Genomic DNA, 19,852 nt, shown 5'->3' with positions numbered 1-19,852 from the left:
TGCCCTGTCTATGCACTGTTCAATAATTCAAAGACAGAAAGGAAATGGTGGGGGGGGGGGGGGTTGGGGGGGGGAATGGCAAAGGTGTTATCAATCATAGATAATCAGTTTAAATCAGCCAACACTCAAGCAGTTATTATTCATAGTTTAAAAGAGACACACGAGAGTCACATTTTCAGAGTACTTTTCATACAACACATGTAGTGTTAATGGCAAATAAATAAACTTGGTAATGGCATGGTAACTGTCATTATGCCCTATCTGGTGGCAGTGGTTTAATGGTAAAATATTACATTGAGGGGGGGCTTGATTGACTCTACAGGGGTTTGGGGCATGATCTCCTGTGAGGGTTTTTCCAAAAAACTCTCTGACATTGATCATTTCTGAGAGTAGAAAATTACTTTATGAAACAATTACATGGATGTACTGAATGCATGCCAAAGCTTATAAAAAATCACTTCCGATAAACATGAAAAATTGAGGCTACATTGCAGAATAATCAGATTAAACCAAGGAACAATTCAAGTGAGACAAAACATGAAGTATTACAGCAGATATTAGATGTATGCTGTCAAATTAAATGCGGAGGCAAACACTGGCACTTGTTGGGAATAATTCAGCAATCGCCAGCGGCATGTGACACGTGTAGATCTTATCTCGTCGAATAAATTAAAAGGGACACTGCTTATTTTGAATTCTAAACATCCTGAGTTTAATTAACAGTCATTAATGAACCTGCACAACTGGTGCTTGAAACAAGTGTTCTGTAAAAGGTCATAATGTTCTTAGAGGCTTTAAATTAACATTACATTGCATTTATTTGGCAGGCGCTTTTATCGAAAGCGACGTACATGGATGTCCCCAAGGGAAAAGAGTTTTATTTGAGTACACAGAGAATGCACTGAGTTAATGAGCAGTCCACGACACTTTATATTTCTTAGTTCAGAGTGTCCTCTTCAACTTTTACAAAGGCTGTTCCCTTTTGAGAACCCGCAGATTGACTGCAAACTGTTGAAATGGTGTTGGCTGATGGTTTTTTTTGTGTGAGTGTGTGTGTGTGTTTGTGAATGAACTGTGTTTTTGTGTTTTTGTTGGGTAGTGAATAGTGATTATTTGTGCGTTTGTGGATGAACTGTGTTCTTATCAGGTAGTGTATTGTTTTTTCTTTGTGTGTGTTGGTGGACGAACTGTGTTTTCGTATTCTTTTCGGGTAGTGAATTGTGTTTGTTTTTGTCGGGTAGTAAGTTGTGTTTATTTGTGTGTTTGTATTTCCCCAGGCCTGCGTAGCAGTTACTCCTGCACGGTGTGTCATGTGATCCTGAACTCGATCGAACAGTACCACGCACACCTCCAAGGCTCCAAGCACCAAAACAAGTGAGTGACCCCACCAGCAGCCTCCCACCTGTTTCAGTCAGGAACTGTCCTGTTTCACTTCATTACGCTCCTATTTCTATGTACCTGGATACACTGACGTGATACAATAGTAATCCAATCCCGTTTGCTGAGCCCTGTGCTGTGAATCTCACCAAAAAACTCTGCAGTGGCTTTTAAACGCAGTGAGCTCTATGCTCTTTGAAACTGTTTCAAGCCAAAGTGTAATCTTGCAAGCCTGCCAGCTTGTGCCATACAGCCACTACAGATGATTCAAAATGCTGCTTCCCAACTCATATTCATCCTTCCCAATTTCACCCACGTCACTCCTCTGCTGAGGTCACTCCACTGGCTACCGGTCACTGCCAGGATCAGGTTCAAAGTCCTTACTTAGCATGATTAAATTAGGCTTTTGGGTTGTTGGAAAGATATTTATGGTAGATGTTATTTCATGACCTGTTTATTTTAATACACAGATCCTTCGTAGAGTATGACTGATGCGGACACCATCCTATTGTATTTTAAAAAGCAGACTCCTAAAAAGTGTTCAGTTGTCAGGCTTAGCCCCAAGCGAAATCGTCAGACCCTTACAACTTGTGCCACAATCGGTAAGGCGGCAGACTTCAGAAGCCACACTACAAGTCCTTCCGTTTGATTGCTGGCCAGAAGTCCTTCTGATCTGTGATCCCTTCTCTGTCTGTTACCCTCTCTGCTCCCTCCCATCTGAATAAAGCTAAATAAATAATAAAAATAGAAAAGGACGGTAGCGGGAGGCTGTGTGTGTGTGTGTGTGTGTGTGTGTGTGTGTGTGTGTGTGTGTGTGTGTGTGTGTGTGTGAGAGTGTGTGAGTGTGAGTGTGAGTGTGAGTGTGAGTGTGAGTGTGAGTGTGAGTGTGAGTGTGAGTGTGAGTGTGAGTGTGAGTGTGAGTGTCCGCGTCCGCGTGTCGCACTCCTTTCCCTCAGCAGTGAGTGCAAGTTTCCTTTCAGAGCGCGTCTGCCGTTAGCTCGTCTGCCGTTAGCACGTATAGCTGGATGTATAATTGAAAGGAGCCCAGAAGGTGTGACTGACTGAAGCAGCGCCGCTGGGCTGAGTGTGGAGGAGCAGCGGGAGGCACTGGTGCGCACGGGCTCACCCGCCATTACCGCCACGCAGGACCCGTGGTGCGAGCGCGCCGCGCGCCAGGGGGTTCTGGGAACGGGGGGGGGGGGGGGGGGTTTGTGTGAAGCGCTGCGCTTTTCAAGGTGCTGGGGAATCTCAGTCGGGTGCTATGCTGTTAGAGCCTGGGTTTTCGACGGGGGGTGTCCTTGAAGCTACTGTAGGGGGTCCCTGGCCAGACTTGATATGCACTGATTGTTCAAATATTTGGAAAAATATTTCGAAATATGGCTACACTCGGTTCCCTGGTCCTCAATGCCCTGATTCTGCGTTAGCTATACTCTGTAACCTGGTCCTGAGTACCCTGGTCCAACGTTAGCTATACTCTGTAACCTGGTCCTGAGTACCCTTGTTCTCTGGGATAGCCGGTATCTTTTTTGCTCTTTTAACGTCCCTGTTGACTTGTATCCAGCTGTATTACTATTCATCACAGTGTTTCCACAGCACCATTGTTGCTAATTGAATGAGTTGGGAGCTGCATAAATCAAGCGAGCTTTGTATACGGTAGCAATGTAAATTAGGCCGTGCCCAAACAGATTTACAGTACAATATTGTTACAATAACAAACATTCTTGCGTGGTTTTAACGGCTCCATAGCAGCTGCTGCCTAATTTTGCCGTGCCGCTGAGGGGGAAGGGGTGGGGGGATCCGTGAGTAACGGGCGGAATCCGAAAAGGTGAGCGGCGTGGTTACGGGTGCAGCCGACGGGTCCCTGCGCAGACGGTGGGATGGTACCTCGACAAAAGCTGTGCGGCCAGAGGGGGAAATGCATGCTGGGATTAGACAGCCCCCGGGGAAGCGCTTTCTCCCGCGCACACGCACGCACAGGGACACAGCGACTCGAGTACGTTTCTGAGTGAACTGGTCCTGGCCCGCTCTCCTCTGCGTGCTCTCCTCTGCGCGAGAGATCGCTCAGATCAGACAGCGCTGGAGAACCGGGTCACCGAAAAGACCTCTTCCACCAGACCTGTCTTTCTCTGTCCTGGTTGATTGTGGGTGCTGGTGTCCTGTCTGATTGGATGTGTGGGTGCTGGTGTCCTGTCTGATTGGTTGTGTGGGTGCTGGTGTCCTGTCTGATTGGATGTGTGGGTGCTGGTGTCCTGTCTGATTGGATGTGTGGGTGCTGGTGTCCAGGCTGATTGGATGTGTGGGTGCTGGTGTCCAGGCTGATTGGTTGTGTGGGTGCTGGTGTCCTGTCTGATTGGTTGTGTGGGTGCTGATGTCCTGGCTGATTGGTTGTGTGGGTGCTGGTGTCCTGTCTGATTGGTTGTGTGGGTGCTGATGTCCTGGCTGGTGTGGGTGCGTTGGCGAAGGTCACTGGGCTGCTGAAACCATTCGGGCGAGCACTCTCCACTCTTCCTCCCTCTCTCCGCTCCCCCCCCCCCACCCCCACCCCCACCCCCCCAGGCTGTTATCTCCCCTCCTATTCCAGGAGCCGGAGTCTGGCCCGGTGTGATTAGGGGGCCGCTATCAGGGGAAAGGGAAAATGAGGAGTTTCCCCCGAGGCCGGTAGATCAGTCCTGAGAGGTTCATGGGCTCTGACCCGCGCTCTGTTTCCCTGTCAGCGCCCCGCGTGGGTTTTACTGCACACCGCCACACCGCCATACCGCCACCGTACCGCCATACCGCCATACCGCCGCTGCCGTCGACGCTGCGGCGCTCGGGCTGGATAAGGAAGTGATTTAGTGCCGGGCCGGGGCGGCACAGAACTGCTGACAGTGGAGCGTTTTACTGCAAATTGCTCAGATGGGGGGGAATGGCAGGAGTGTGGAGGAGCGCTTGCCGGTTTTTGGGCTTCCGGAAACTTCTGACCATGAGGGGGTGGTGGGGTGTGGGGGGCCGGAGGGGTGGTGCAGACTGGAAAACACCAGAGCCCCCCCCCCACACCTGTCCCGTGGACCTGGTCGATGAAATGACACCAGGAATGGGCAGTATTGAAAATGTACAATTGTTTTGATTGTAGTTCATGGATTTATTTATTTTGTGGTAATTTGTGTTAGTTTGTTCCAGTTCATTTCAGTGTAGTCTGATGCGTTAGGCGTTCCTTGGTGTTTCTGAGTGGCCTCAGATTGAGGAGGATTAAGGAGGAGGTAGGGCGGAGTGGCCCAGTGCAGTCTGGCATTAGTCTAGCCTTGCCTGCTCAGGAGGAGGCTCACAGGGATGGTGCAGGGGGAAATTCCAGAAATTGCCTCTATCGATCAAACAATGTGATGTAATCAAAGCATCAAAGCTACCCACTGTCCTCTTTAGATCTCCTTGCCATGGTATCGATCCCTGGGGCTGCCTGGAACAAGATGGGAGGTGGGGGGATGGGGGGGTGTTCCGGTTCAGTGCCCTCTGCCCAGCCAAATAATCACTTCCATGCGCTCTTATTATGATGACCAGGCCTCTGGGGACTGTGTAAGGTTCAGAGGTAGGTTTGAGGCCTCCCCACTTCATAATAAGAGCACGTGTGGGTGGAACCATGCCAACAGGCCCAGAGGGACTGGGTGAAATGGCTGCAGCGGTCCCACGTACACAGGGAACCACCTGCAGGGGCATGGTTTCGTCTCCCCAGTACAGGCACTGAATATTTACAGCCTCTGGGATGTGGAGTTTAGTTTAAAAAAAAATATTGTCTCTGTCTGGGGTTTGTAATCACATGAATAATCTTCAGTTGAAAACAACAGCAGGAGATATGTCCTCGGGGAAAGGCAGGTGTGAATTTGATGCTTGGTAGTGTTGCTTTCCTGTTAAAATATAAAAAATTTAAAAACACAATCATACAGTTTTTACTCTTCACTGGAAAGAAAAAAAACTCCAGGCTGAAAATGTGGAGAATGATAAACTAAGAATATTGCTCATTTGGTTCCTCATTCAAAATTTACACTCTTGCTTTGTTGTTCACACCAGAGGCCTTTGTTTAAAAACAGTGCATTGTGGGATTGCTAGTTCTCTGGCTCCAAAGGTTCTATTCTTTCAAGTCCGCAATCATTAAAACCATTGCTTTGATACCAAAATGTGCTACACCCCATTTTAAAAGTTGTCCAACAATCCCATAGTGCATTGGTCTGTTGTGTTTTAAAAATAAAGTCTGAAGAACAAAGTCCTAAGCCTTTTAAAACAGGAATAATAAAAAGTTTGCTATTTCGAAACTAGAGAAAAAATGAGCTATTCTTCATATATCATGCTCTGCATTTTGAGTTTGTTTTTTCTCTAGTGGGAATTCCTTTAATAATTAGACCATGAAGCCAGACTGAGAATGCATCCGGTGTCCAACACTGTCTGCAGTTGTGTGATTAGTAATTTTTTGTGTCGTTTTGATTAATTGGCGAGTTCACTCTTTGTGCTGTGGTGCATTAAACCCCGGCTGAGGTAAGCAGGCGGTAAACGCCGCAGGCAGGCAGGACACAAGCAGTGTCTCCCTTCCCCATAAGACACTGGCGTAATATTTCATATAGTAATGGAATTATTCACGATCCTGAACGCGCGGAGAAGAAAGCGTAGACAGTGTAGAGTTTCTCCAGGCGAGAGCGCGGAGCTAGAGAAGAGGCACCGGTGGGTATTGTTACAGGAATGAGGAGCCCCCCCCCCCCCCCCAGAACAGGGGAATGAGCACCGGGTCAAGCACTGGCTCCAGCGAGCAGATTTACTTGGGAGCTGACATCCTGGCTGCAGTCACTCAGCTTAGCCCCCAGTGCAGGGATTCTGCTCTGTGAACACAAAGCTGACTGCGGCCACCTGAGTTTATTTAACCTGACAGTTTAAACAGAGTTTAGTTTAACCTGAGTTTATTTAGCCTAACTGTTTAACCTGAGTTTAGTTTAACCTGACAGTCTAACCTGAGTTTATTTAACCTGACAGTTTAAACTGAGTTTAGTTTAACCTGACAGTTTAACCTGACTTTAGTTTAACCTGACAGTGTAACGTGAGTTTAGTTTAGCCTGATAGTTTAAATGGAGTTTAGTTTAACCTGACAGTGTAACCTGACTTTAGTTTAACCTGATAGTTTAAATGGAGTTTAGTTTAACCTGACAGTGTAAACTGACTTTAGTTTAACCTGAGTTTAGTTTAACCTGACCATTTAACCAGACTTTAGTTTAACTCTTTTTCAAGCATACATCACAAACTTGTAACCTCTAAATTGCTTGTTACCCAGTAACTTACCCATCACCACGTTCCCCATGATTATATAAATCACAGCATGGTGTACATATCAGGAACACAGCAGTCCTGAGGTGATGATTTAGCCCCAGGAAAAAGCCTCAAGCTCCCTCTGCCCTCCAGGCTTGCCATCTATTGTTGCATGCATATGCCGTGTCATGATTTATATCTACATAATCCATAAATAAATCGTGTAACTTATGCATTTATGACATTATTGCATTATTGCTGCCTCTGCAGCTTTAAACGCTTGCCTATTTGCTCTTTGTAAGCAATATTGAAGTGGTTGCAGTGTCTTGCCCAAGGTTAAAAGAGTCAACTGTTCCAAATGCAAGTCAGACCCTCTTGTATTATTATCTCAAGAGCTGTACGGACTACACCACATGCTGTTCAAATGATAGTGTACAAAAATTCCCACAGAGCAGTTTAGATTGTATAGCTTCTACTGCCTGCTGTTCCCTCTCTCTCTCTCTCTCTCTCTCTTTCCCCTCTCTCTCTCTCTCTTCCTCTCACTCTCTCTCCCTGTTCTCAGTCTTATTTTGGAGGTGTCGGGGTGGTGACGCCCTGCTTTAAAAATCGTGCCTTATTGGAACGGTCATTCCTTAGCCCTCTAAGCTGTTCGATCACAAATATGTGATCAGAGTGTTCTTAGCTGAACATTCTAATGCTGATGTCACAATCACTGCTGGTAATTGAAAACAATGATGTTCTAGAACACTGACTTAGAATGTTGGGGGGGGGAGGGGGGGAACATTCCAAAGAACCTGCTCTTCAAAGGATTGAATAACACTGCATCCATGCCTTCCTCCTACTCTGGCTGCTGTTGGCCTGCATCCGCGTTCAGACTGCCGATTGGGTCCCACGCGGCAATGTTTGGCAGGGCCAGGCGTTAGGAGTAGCGAGGGGTGGTTTGCCCTTCTCTTTATTCATAAAGATTTCAGCAGCCAGCACTGTGGGGGTGGGGGGGGGATGTCTCTGATCAGGAACAGAGAAGTACAACCTTCAGCACAGCATCCGCAATCCTCCATCCCCCACCCCCCACCTCCCACCTCCTCCGTCTCAAAAGCACAACCTCTGTCCTCCACTAGCTCAGGGTGGTTGCCAAGGTGACCGTTACTCACAGTCGAGTTGGTTTGAGGGGTTGGGGGGATGGGGATTGGGGGGGGGTTTGTTTGGCCTTCAAAGGTCAGTTGACGCTCGCCATCTGCACCGCTCCCAGCAGCGAGCACGACGCGCGTCCCACTGCAGGATCTGGCAACCTCTCTGCAGCCGTCTGCAGCCTCTCTGCGGTCCGGTCTTAGAGGGCCACGGGGAGCGCTGGTTCCGCTAGCTCTTCAGTGCTTCAGGCTCGTGGGCTGGGCTTGAGCGTCTCCACTGCCACCGTGGCAACAAGCAGAGCAATTCAGTGCCATACACCTGCCCAATTTTTTACAATGGAACCAAATTTCTTTTATTTAAAAAAATTTTTTTTTTTACAAACTTCTGCAAACTGCCTTCTACAAATCTAACCGATGTCTTAAGCTGGTCTGTCCCTGTCATGACTATCACTGCTCCAGTGAATACTGACTGTAGAGCCTGAAGTGTATCTAAATCTCACGGTCTGTCTGGCTGTCTGGGCTCCAGGTTAACTCACCTCTCTTGGTTTCTTGCTGACTTGAGGTGGAAACTGAGACCGGCAGACCGTGTGGCCCTCCAGGACCTCGTCCAAAACACACACCTTATTACACACACACACACACACCTTAATACACACACACACACACACCTCTTATTTTCATAAAACAGTCACACCTTATTGCAACTCTTATTTTCATAAAACAATCACACTTTAACAACTCTTATTTTCATAAAACAATCACACCTTATTAGAGCTCTTATTTTCATAAAACAACCACACCTTATTACAACTCTTTTTTCATAAAACAATCACACCTTATTACTGCTCTTATTTTCATAAAACAATCACACCTTATTAGAGCTATTATTTTCATAAAACAATCACACCTTATTAGAGTTGTTATTTTAATAAAACAACCACACCTTATTACAACTATTATTTTCATAAAACAATCACACCTTATTACTGCTCTTATTTTCATAAACACACTTATACAAATCTTATTTTAGTCTGCTGCCCTCGTGATCCTATTATCCAGCAGAATTTCAGCAGAGTCAAAGCCCCATTGAAATTGCATTAAGTAGCATACCCATTATTATATATTATAAAATAATACCAAAAGTTTTTAAAGAACTTTTAAGTCAGTTTTCATTATTGTCATAATCTGCTCAGTCAGGGCATCAAGACTAATCCTGCTTGTTTGATTCAATAAGAATTATTGTCACCTGTTAGGTTTTATAATGTTGCCATAGTTTTCCCTTTTTGCTCTGTCTTAGAGTGTTCTGTCTAGTGGCTAATGTCTTGAGCTGGTATGTTTCTTGCTCCAATCATAATGAATTTTTGTCACCTGTTCTAGTTGCTGTATAATTAGTTGCCAATATCCTTTGCTTGTCTAAAGTGTTTGTCAATTGATTAGGATTGATGCTTGTATTGTTTTTCTGCCCAAAACCCCCCCCCCCCCCCTGCCCCCGCCCCAAGGCCAGCCAGAGAAACGGATTTGTCCATGCATGTGTGTATTTCTCATCATGTGGTAATTATTGGGGGGCGTACATGTAACCCTGTCAGGGGTCCCCGTGGATGTGAAACTGGGTATGGGTGAGGGTGACCCTGAGATACCTCTCTGCAGTGGCCCCCCCCCCCCCCCCCCCCCCCCTAGCTCTGTGCTGCCAGGCCCTCCCTGCTCAGCCCTGCAGGGGCAATTTGTACCTGTAACTCCCACCTATCAATACAATATCAATTCCTCTAAAAGTAGCAGGACAGTCGTTTGTTTTCCTGTCAGGGGCTATCGAGCGCTTGTGGTCTTTTTCTGGTTCAGCCTGTCAGTGTGGCCTTCGCTAAATAGAGATGGAGAAGAGGAGAGACAAGGCAAGACTGATAGCATTGGCTGCCGAGCGTCACATGGACACCTCCATCCATTCTGTCCGTCAATTCTCAAGAAGGCTACCGCACTGGAACCATGACGACCAATTGAAAATAAGCCAACTGCAAATCACGTGTAATTCTGGCTGCCCTATTTGGAGTACAGATCTTTGACTGCTGGATTCACTTCTCATAGCTAGCTGTGCTATTCGTTAGATATGTGAGATATGGATGGAAAAAATTTACCACAGTCATAATTATGTTCTTGACTGTAATTTTAAAAACTGTTAAAAGTAGTTTTTATTACTGAAACTGGTTTTATTTTGGGAATGCTATTTATACTGCAGAGTAAATTTTTAAAGAAGGTTGTGAGAGACTTACTGTGAAAGCATTGCATTAATTAGGAGGCTTCTGGACTATTTAAAGACATGACTGTTCACACTTCATTTAAAAGCCTTCCAATTAAGCAGAGCTCTACTTCGCCTGAGGTAAAATGTTTTGTGTTTTATACATTTTACACCTTAATGCTGTAATATAGAGTACATAAAGTATCCATACGCAGATAATTACATATGCGGACTAAAATATTATCATGTGATGTGTACTGAGCTTGTAAAAATGTTTTTTTCACAGTATTAAAACTGTGGAGGCATTCAGTTTTTATTAGTCAGTGTCACTTTGACAAACCTACAATGACAATTACCTGGAAATGTATCATATACAGTCAATATATTCCGAAATTTAAAGCCAGAACACATCATTTTCACATTTGGACTGAATACCCATGCCATGGGTTTCTTTATGTAAAATCCTTAATTTAACCTAGGAAGGACCATTAAGAACATGTTTCTCTTTGTCAAAGATACCCTGGGAAAGAGAGAGCAGTTGAGAAAGTGGGGAGTCGGAGAGAGAGAATGGTAAATGGACTGCATTTATTAGCGTTTACCAGCGTTACTGAGCTCATCGCCAGGCTGGTAGAGAACGTAGCCTGGGCAATGGGTTAAGGGCCTCGCTCAAGGGCCCAATGGCAGAGTTCTTTCTCGTAGGGTCCCAAGTTCCCCAATCTCTCCAGGTACAAGTCAGCATCCCTGTATGCCCGCCAGGGGCTCAAACCAGCAACTCCACTACCCTGTCCCTATTACTGTGTGGCTGAGGTGTCTGGAGACTGTCTGGTGATTAACTGTTCTCTAAATGATTAAGAGTGAGTCCACTGACAGGCATGCATCAGGAGCTCTGACTGACTTTTTGTTTTTTTCTTTTCCCAGCTTGAAGCAGCACCAGCAGTAAAGATCAAGTGGGAAAACTGGTGGAGGCTCTTCCAGTGAGGCCTGGAGGATCATCGAAGGAGTTCGTTGGGTGCTTTCGGACACGCCCACTATGATGTCACAAAGGTCGTCCCTGATGCCTCTGAACTTCTCGCTCAGCCTTCCGTGTCTGTTTCTACGACAACAGGCGGCAGCATCAACAGGCTTTCCGGAATGTTGAGGTGCTGCTAGGGGGAAGAAAAAAAAATGATGGCCCTTATGTGACTGCAGTCCTTAATTGATGTCATTCGTGTTACCAAAAAAAAAAAAAACTTTGAGAATAATGATAGTCATAGGAACACGTAGAAGCCAGCCTGGAGTGGCTGGTGGTGGTGTTGTGTGAGTGTTTTTAACAGGTCCGTCAGTAATCTGCACTCTGTGGACGGTGGTTTCACGTGCAAATGTTTGGCTCAGGTTCAGTCGCAGAGACTGGGATTTTGGCGCAAAGTGGAAGTGCACCATTTTCAAACCCTGCGGTGTTCTTCGGTGTATGCTGACCTTTCAGAACGCCTGCTTGCCTGCCACGTATCAGCTCAGCTCACAGAGCAGAACCTGCTTCACCTTTCCTGCATTTCTCTGCCCAGTTTGACCTCTGACCCCCAGCCTACAGCCACCCTGGACACCTCATCCGGAGCCGTGACCAATCAGAGGCCTCTCCTGCGGCTTCTTCCCGCTGACTGCAGCTCACAACCAGGCGATAAGCGCTCCTGAAGTTCTGCAGATCGCTGACTGAAGTGGAGCTTGATGTCATGTAAAAAAAAAAAAATTATTATTTTTTTTTAAAGCCTGGTGGGTATTATTTTGCCGGAAAAAAAAATCCCAGTCCATTTTTGTTTGCTCGTTGCTAGACAGCATGTCACAGGAGCTTGCGTTGCAAATGAGAAATTCATCGTTTTTGTGCAGGGAAGCAGTATTGTGCAAATAGTCTCTTGCCGAGAATGTCCCATCAAAACGATACACTTTGCGCAGTGTGAAATGCTGCAGCTGTCAAGAATCAGCATATTCATGCCCCTGGTTTTTAATTAAGTGAAATAATCTGTACATACGCCTTGAAAATGATCCGACTTGCCAAAGCTCAAAGCGAGGACACAAAAATAATGCCTGACACTACGTACAAATCTTTCCGCTCATCATAATTAATGCTTAGTTGGTGTTTTTTTTTTTTTTTTTTAGATGAAGTTCACAATATCCAGTGTGATATGGAAGAGATGAATAATAAATTGATATTACTTTGTGTGATTGGACAGAATGCATCTCCGGAGTTTAAATGTAAACCTATGAGGAAAAAGGCAAAAGGACTGCATTTAAAAGAGATAGATTTATTTATTTGTTTATTTATTTGTTAGTTTATTTATTTATTAAATTAGCAGGGGCCATGTACAATAGCCATCATTTTTACTGGTATATCTGTAAAAACTTGGCGGAGTTAGCAAACGCGCTACTTTTCATTTGCAGTCGCTGACGCCATACTGCAGCACATTTAGTGTGCGTTCATAAACGCGTTTAATTTGTGCGAACAGCTGTGCTTCCTGGAGCTCCCCCGCACTGAGGGACGACTGTTTTATGAATTATAAATACGCATCGCAGAGGAGGGGTACGGTTTATGCAAACACACGTCTAACCGCCTCGCCAGTCACTTTTTAATAAGTCTCAGCGGTGAAAAGAAATGCTTTGTTTGAGATGAGCAATGCACAATTGAGTATGCACAATTATGACTGTAAAAACTTATGTTTTTCACTTGTGGTTGTAAAACCGAGGTGTTAAAATGCACAGTAAAATGCTCAGTGTTAAATTAAATTGTGCAGTACGGCTAACCAAACAACTTTGCTGACACACGTTGCCATTTCAAATCAGTCTGCTCCTGTGGGAATCTTCATTTCGTTCCGATGCTTTCAATGCTTTTATAAATCAGCGGTGAATTTACTGTCTGACCTTTAATCCCGACCCTTTACAGCCTGACCCCATGTAAATGCGTCTGCCTACAGAACACAAATACTGTATCATTTGTTTAAAATAATGGTCGCTGGTCAAGCAAGGGTATTCATGAAAATAAGTAAATAATTATATATGAAGGGCTTATTTAGTTGGAATTGTGTATTACTATGCCGTGGGTTTTTAAGTGAAGTTTAAAATGAGGTTGGAAACGTAAGGTACAGATTGTACTGTGCACATTTGTAAATTCACTCAATATATATTTTCTCTTTGAAAATTAAAACTTTGTCTATTGCCTTTTTTTTTTTTTTGGTCCTTCAGCGAAAGTGCTTCGGTCGAATTTTAAAGTCAAGTTGTGTATCTTGAGCCATTGACAGTCTCTCTTTGATATTTTCAAAGGCTTGTGGGTAGCTTGTGATTGCTGGGATGTCCATCACAACCCCAAGGGTTCAGTTCACACAAGGGAAGATGGCAGCATTCAGAAGACAGCTGCACAAAAATGTTTTGATGATGTCATCAAGAGTGGACACAGATTCAGGAAGAAGGTAACACAAGGAACCTAGTGGTTTTCTCTGCACGGAGGAGCCCTGTTTAAAAATAAAAATAAAATAAAATAAGGTTTTGCAATGATCAACACATTTCTGTTCTGCAGAGAGAAAGCTGCCATAATCCAAACCTGCGTTACGGCCTGGTCAGGTCACAAGGTGATGTGTCTGCTCTCCCCAATCAAGTTTTAGTAGAGCGAGGTGACCTACTCTAATTGATTAATACAGATGTGAATGTGACCTGTGACCTCACATACGTTATTGGAAGGCTTTTAAAGATTTTTTGTTCACTCCCTGGCAGGTGTAGGTCGTAGTGTGCAGTTGGCCATCTATGACTTCACTCAGAGTATTGTTGGTAGGGTGTGTGGTAGGCTTCCTGGACACGGTATGCACAGCTGGAATAGAACCAGGGTGGTGCATGTCATATTTTGTGCAGATGGTGTATCATGAACTGTGGTTGTCAGAAGACAAAAGATGATGTCTAATGTGAAATGGAAAACAAAAAAGGCCAATTCCATGTGCAGGCCCACCGCGTGTCTTGCTCGTGTCCGGGACAAGATGATCTCAAAAGGCCATAATGCTGAGTGCTGTTACCGTGGAGATGAAGAGGCGCTTGCTCGGTCAGGAGTTACACACCGCGTTTGGTCATCTACACCTGCACAGGATCTCCAGGTACGCCTCCTTTTCACTGCCTTTTCAAACCCCCAGGTGGGTCACTGCTGATGGTTCAAGTGAACGGTTTTGGTCCTGCCTCAACATGTTCAAGTAATGAACAAAAACATATATATATATTCTCAGCAATATCATGTTCATGACAAGAGCATGGGCTACCAGCTAAGGCGTATTATGATAATGCCATTTGTTGACTGCTCACAAACCAGTTTTATTCCTTCGTTCGACAGACAGCAGGGTTGCCTGTGCTCAGTGCTGAGCGAGCTGTTTCCACAGTATATTCACTCATAGCGAAGTTGCATTGCACTTTGTTTTGGTGACTCCACTTAAACTTGCCTCTACGCTTTTGATTGTGTTTGTTTCTATTGTCCTGCCCCATTGACTGAAAGCTAAATCGTGCTGTGCTAGCATAGTTTTATCGCATAATTTTAAAAAGAAACTTATTAATTCAAAATTGGTTGTGCTGATTTGCCCAATAAAATGTATCTGTGCCAGCTTTTAGAAGATGGGACTTGATCTCTGTTGTTGAAGTACTTTCTCACGGTTGATTTAACACTGAGTGGGGGAACAGTATTCCCGTGCAAGCAGATAATGAACAGTCAGAGTCACCGCCATTTAAAACTCACAGACCTCTCAGAAGGTTTAAAATGACACTGAAGATCACCCGCTAAATACGTAATGAGATGCTGAAGGAAACACTAAATATTCAAGACTCTCTAAACCCAAAAAAAAAAAAATAAAACACTTTGGTGACACAATCTGTGCCCTTCCAAAATGACTTGAAGAATCCCAGCTCATTTCGTCTCCTCTCCCCGATCCAGCTTCAGCAGAGCGAGGTGACCTACTGTAAGTGATTAATACAGATGTCACCTCCATTGCTTATTATTGCTGTCGAGCTAATACAGTTTCTCTCCCCCCGGGATGGAGAGAAGACGGAAAATCACATCAGAAAGCGTGATCAAAGCAGCGGGGGAGGAAGAGTCGGTGGCCGTAACTCACACACTTTCTTTTGTTTTTCCTGCCTGAAGTTCAGTGAAAGAGGCCGTTGTTATGGAGACACAATGAAACGGCAAATTTTTCCCGCTGATAAGTGGAAAAACGAGTGCGGGGAAAAAGAATCGCATAATTTCACCTCAGCGAAATTGGATCCGTGAGACTCCCAGCGTTCCTGAGAGAAATGACCTTTTCCGCTTCTACTCGTCTTTGGGTGCGTGTGTGTGTGTGTGTGTGGACACTTATTACTATCTTTGTGAGAACCAAATGTCCCCACAAGGATAGAAAATTACGCAAGGTGGGGACCTTTTGCTGGCCCCCACAAGTTCAAGAGGCTGTTTTAGGGTTAGTGTTAGGGTTACAATTAGGTTAAGGTTAGGGTTAAGGTTAGTGGTTGGGGTTAGGGTTAGAGGTTATGGAATGAATGTAGTCAATGGGAAGCCCTCACAAGTATAGCAATAAATTATTGTGTGTGTGTGTGTGTGTGTGTGTGTGTGTGTGTGTTAGCCAGCAATGACCCGCAGAGCAGTGAATTTTTCACTGAGCTTGGAGTTCTTGACATTGATTAAGTGACATATTGTGCACAGATTGAATGTGTCTTTATGCCGTGTGTGTGTGTGTGGATGTCGTGGGGGGAAAAAATAAAATAAAATGTTGCAACTTCAATTCAGTCACGACTAGATCTCTTACACCTTTAATTTCGTTCCATTGTTATTTGATTTCCCATATAAGTCCAAAAAAAAAACGATGCGCTAACCAGATTTATTTTTTAAAAATCAATGAGTATAAGACTAAATCCCAAAACTCAGTGAGAAGAAGCACCAGGCTCAAATAATTAAGCACTTTGTAACTTTGTTGGCAGTCCAAGCACATATCCAATTTCTCCATCTCTGATTGCCTGAGACGTAGTTTCTTGTGAAGAAAGCGAAAATTTATTTAAATAGTTAACTGGTAGTGCAAAGTACATACAGAATTCTCTTCTCTTTGAAATTGGAAGTTAGAATCCATTGCTAATTCATTTGCTGTAGCTTTTATGTTTGGCAAGTTGAAGGGAAATGCGATTTGTAGATGTCAGGGGCATTGCGCTGCAGTAAGAGCAGAGCGCTGGCGTTGAAAAGTTTGTTCTGGCTCTGAGCTGGAGCTCCCTGAAGAACGCGGGTGAAATGCGGCATGATGGCGTGCTCACCGAACTCTCCCCGGCCAATCAGAATCAGCCCTTTGGAGAGGAGGGGCTGGCTTAATTACAGCTGCTTCCCTCTCTTCCCTCTCTGCTTCCCTCTCTTTTTTTTTTTCTTTTTAACTTGGGTGGATGGGGAGGGATGCTCATGGGGGTTTTTTTTTTCAGAGGCTGTGAATTTCACACCGTACAATTCTAAGTGACTCACTGGAATTTTTTTATTTTTATTTTTTTTCTGATAGAGCAGCCTGCATAATTGAGTTATCTGGGAAATTAAAATCGCCCCTGGTTACAATTCGCCAAACGGTACCAGAGGTCAAATACCCTCGGTTAAATGCCTGGTCTTCTGCCACCCCAGGCTCGGGAGTATTTGACAGGTCGGAGAGCGATGTTTGCTCACTTGACACGTTCATTTAGCGTGTAAACATGCCGCACACTCTCCCCTTTTATTCCTGTGACTCATCGTGATTGTCTGTGAAAGGTAACTGCGAAAAGCACAAAGACGTGCGGTCGTGCCGAATAGCTCATGACTCGTGACGCGAGTGTAAAAATGTAATCAAACAAAAACGCGCTTCTCGTCAGGGCCGACGAGGTTAACGGTTCGCTCTAAAAACGAAAAATAAATATTGTGTTCAAGACCATGCTGTTTCTTCTCAAAATGGATGGGCTGCACGGAAAACACTAGTTTGAATGGAGAACTCTGCTGTGAATATCTTATCGGTAGGCTAACTGAGTCTGTGACCCCCACCAACTTCCGCCGCCCCCTTCCCCGGGCACCCCATGAAGACAATCGTGGTAACCCCCCCTGGGTCTAGCAAGTCTTGTAAGGAGGAGTGGGCCAAAATTCTTCAGATGTAGCATAAGAGATAGATAAACTCACACAGGAAATGATGACTTCAGGGGATTGCTGTTCAAGGGGGGTCTACGAGCTACTGAATCATGGGCTGGGCAAGCTTTTCCACAGAAGCATTCTGCATGTTGGCTTATTCTTGGTAGAATAAATAATGGCAATGTCAAATATGTGTTGTTTGCAGAAGGTTACATTAGTCTGTTACGACTTGGTGCGAACTAGACGAGGGTTAATTATGTCCTAATATGTAAAACCGTGGAATTGAAAGAGGTGCACTTTTTCATATCACTGTGCCAAAATTGTACCGGCATCAGAGGTGTAAACCATCCCAAAAAGCTGAGCAAACCGTTTTAAATATGAAATACACACAAGCAAATAGATATTTCAAGTGCGCGTATTTGAAATACTGCCTGTCGATATTAAAAGGTTTTTTTTTTTAAAAAAAAGACCTCTGTGCGTGGAAGAGAGATGATTTCTGCGGTGTTTGCATCAAAGCGTGACAGTTACTGTATCTGAGGAGGACAGATTGTTGAAAGGAAACTGGGAATTGCAGGCTTGGCACTTTCATGTTTCAAACTGTAATGAAAGGTAGGGGCTCTATTTAAACACACTGGCCTCCGCAGGCATATTCATCTAAAAAAAATAAATAAATAACTGAGAAATGTACAAAACGGAATGGCGAAACGTTTCTATAATGTGCACGGGCGCGATACCGTTTGTGTTCATTTTAGCACCTAGAAATGATACGAATGCACTTTTCCGTGTAAAACTGCACTGATGGAATGCATATGAATTATACAGGGTCTTCTTCTCATAAAAAGTTAGCACCGCTTTATAATGCACTCAGTGGCATGTGACCAGGCTGCTTATCCCAAAAAGCCTTTTGCTGTTAGGTACGGTCGCTGGCGACAACGTGCTTAATTGAAGACATGTTTCAAACGCATGCCATGACTTTTTAGTGCACTTAATGTTAATGTATTCGCGTTTAATTTGGGATGCTAATTTGGGATGCTCTGGCTGTTCGGAGGATAAGCTGTCAAGATAAAATATTAACGATCAAAGGGGAATGTCCTCTTTTGAGAAATATATTTTATCATGTGTCAACATTGAGATTCACTTTTAAAACAGATTCATCCTCCTAAGGTTTATCCAGGTCTTCTTTTTCCCCGTTCACAAGACTCAGACCACACTTGAACAGAATGCGTCTGTGAATATTTGTTGTAAAGACTGAGGGATGGATGGGGAGAGATTGCTCATGGGGGCTTTTTCAGAGGCTGTGAATTTCACACAGTACAATATCTCAGTGACTCACTGTGGAGTTTACATAACATAACGTAACATAATGACGAGAACAGGCCATTCAGCTCAACAATGCTCACCGTTTTCCTGACTAAATTGTACCCAGTGCTCTGATTATCTGTAGGCTAGATAGTATCTAACACCGTATAAAGCACGGTCTCGAAAATCCCCTGGACTTTCTGCCTCTATTACATGACCTGGCAGGCCATTCCACACATTGACTACTCTCTTCATGAAAAAAAGTCTTCTTAATGTCTGTGCGAAAATTACCTTTTGCTAATTTCCATTTATGTAAGAGTTCAATTTATATAATAGTTCAATTTATTCCCCTGTAATTTTGTAAGTATAAAACAAATGCAGGTACGTCTTTGTGCAGGTTTTAAAATAGGTTGTTTTATATAGTGAATGAACTACTTGGTCTGTTCCCCAAGTACAGATCAACAAAAACCAACAACTGAGGGAGAACGTCAACCCTTACACCCTGTCCCTCTAAGGAAAAAAAAAAATGGGCAAATGGTCGTTGCCTCAAATGAGAACACATCGTCCTCTTCTTCCAGAGTGCCAGCTTAACACAGACTGCTATTACACCTTAACACATCAGGGTGTAATTAGCACGTTATCAATGTATGGCATGCATAGGTAACAAACAAACCACGTGCAGTAACATGTTCGCAACATGTTTCATGTTTCAGGCTCAGGATTCTGGCTGCTTTGGCAGGGATCCATAGGTGACACTTCTTGTGCATGATGGGAGTTCTGTCTTCATAGGCGGCAGTGTAGCACAGTGGGTAAGGAACTGGGCTTGTAACTGAAAGGTAGGCCACTGCCGTTGTACCCTTGAGCAAGGTACTTAACCTGCATTGCTTCAGTATACATTCAGCTGTATAAATGATATGTAAAAGTTGTGTAAGTCGCTCTGGATAACAGCGTCTGCTAAATGCCTGTAATATATTTGCTTGCTTGTCAAATTCACTTTTGCACATAGAGGGGCTTCTTGGTTGTGGCCCTTGGCTTTGGCCAGTTAAGCTGCTGGCCTCTCTCATTGCTGAGAGTGCCAGGCTGCAGGGGACCAATCACCACACCTGAAACCCTGAGACTGAGCAGGACGAGGCTCCCTGTAGCCCCACTACACATTTATTCATGGTGTGCTTCTTTTTTTCCTTTTTTTTTTTTTGATTTTGATGACTTCGTGCAGATAAATCGCATTCTTAGGAATATTTTATCACAATATGTCTTGTGTGAATATCTTCCTGGGGGGGGGAATTATGGGTAAAATGATTTGACAGTTGTTAAATGACACCGTATAATGTCATACGACTGCAGACAGCCAACGGCATCGCCAGTATGTTCCCCGCAAGTCAGGAAACGGGAAATGTGTGGCACACTAACTCACTGCAGGTGCATATTTTACCGGGACAGAAACTGAGGAAGCTC

At 44.4% G+C, this 19,852-nt stretch overlaps 1 protein-coding gene across 1 annotated transcript in view; it reads left to right on the top strand.

Moving 5' to 3' along the window:
* LOC135245195 (zinc finger matrin-type protein 4-like) overlaps positions 1 to 13,177 on the top strand; it is a 43,444-nt gene extending 30,267 nt beyond the window's left edge. The window contains exons 6-7 of the mRNA XM_064318115.1: positions 1,278 to 1,374; positions 10,912 to 13,177. Of these exons, the coding sequence (XP_064174185.1) occupies positions 1,278 to 1,374; positions 10,912 to 10,933 (119 nt within the window). The 3' untranslated portion in view covers positions 10,934 to 13,177. The remainder of the gene's footprint in view (positions 1 to 1,277; positions 1,375 to 10,911) is intronic.
* The last annotated feature ends 6,675 nt before the right edge of the window (positions 13,178 to 19,852 follow it).

This window comes from Anguilla rostrata, chromosome 18 (genome assembly GCF_018555375.3).
Source record: "Anguilla rostrata isolate EN2019 chromosome 18, ASM1855537v3, whole genome shotgun sequence".
Lineage (NCBI taxonomy): Eukaryota > Metazoa > Chordata > Actinopteri > Anguilliformes > Anguillidae > Anguilla > Anguilla rostrata.
This window is presented reverse-complemented; position numbering and strand designations above follow the sequence as displayed.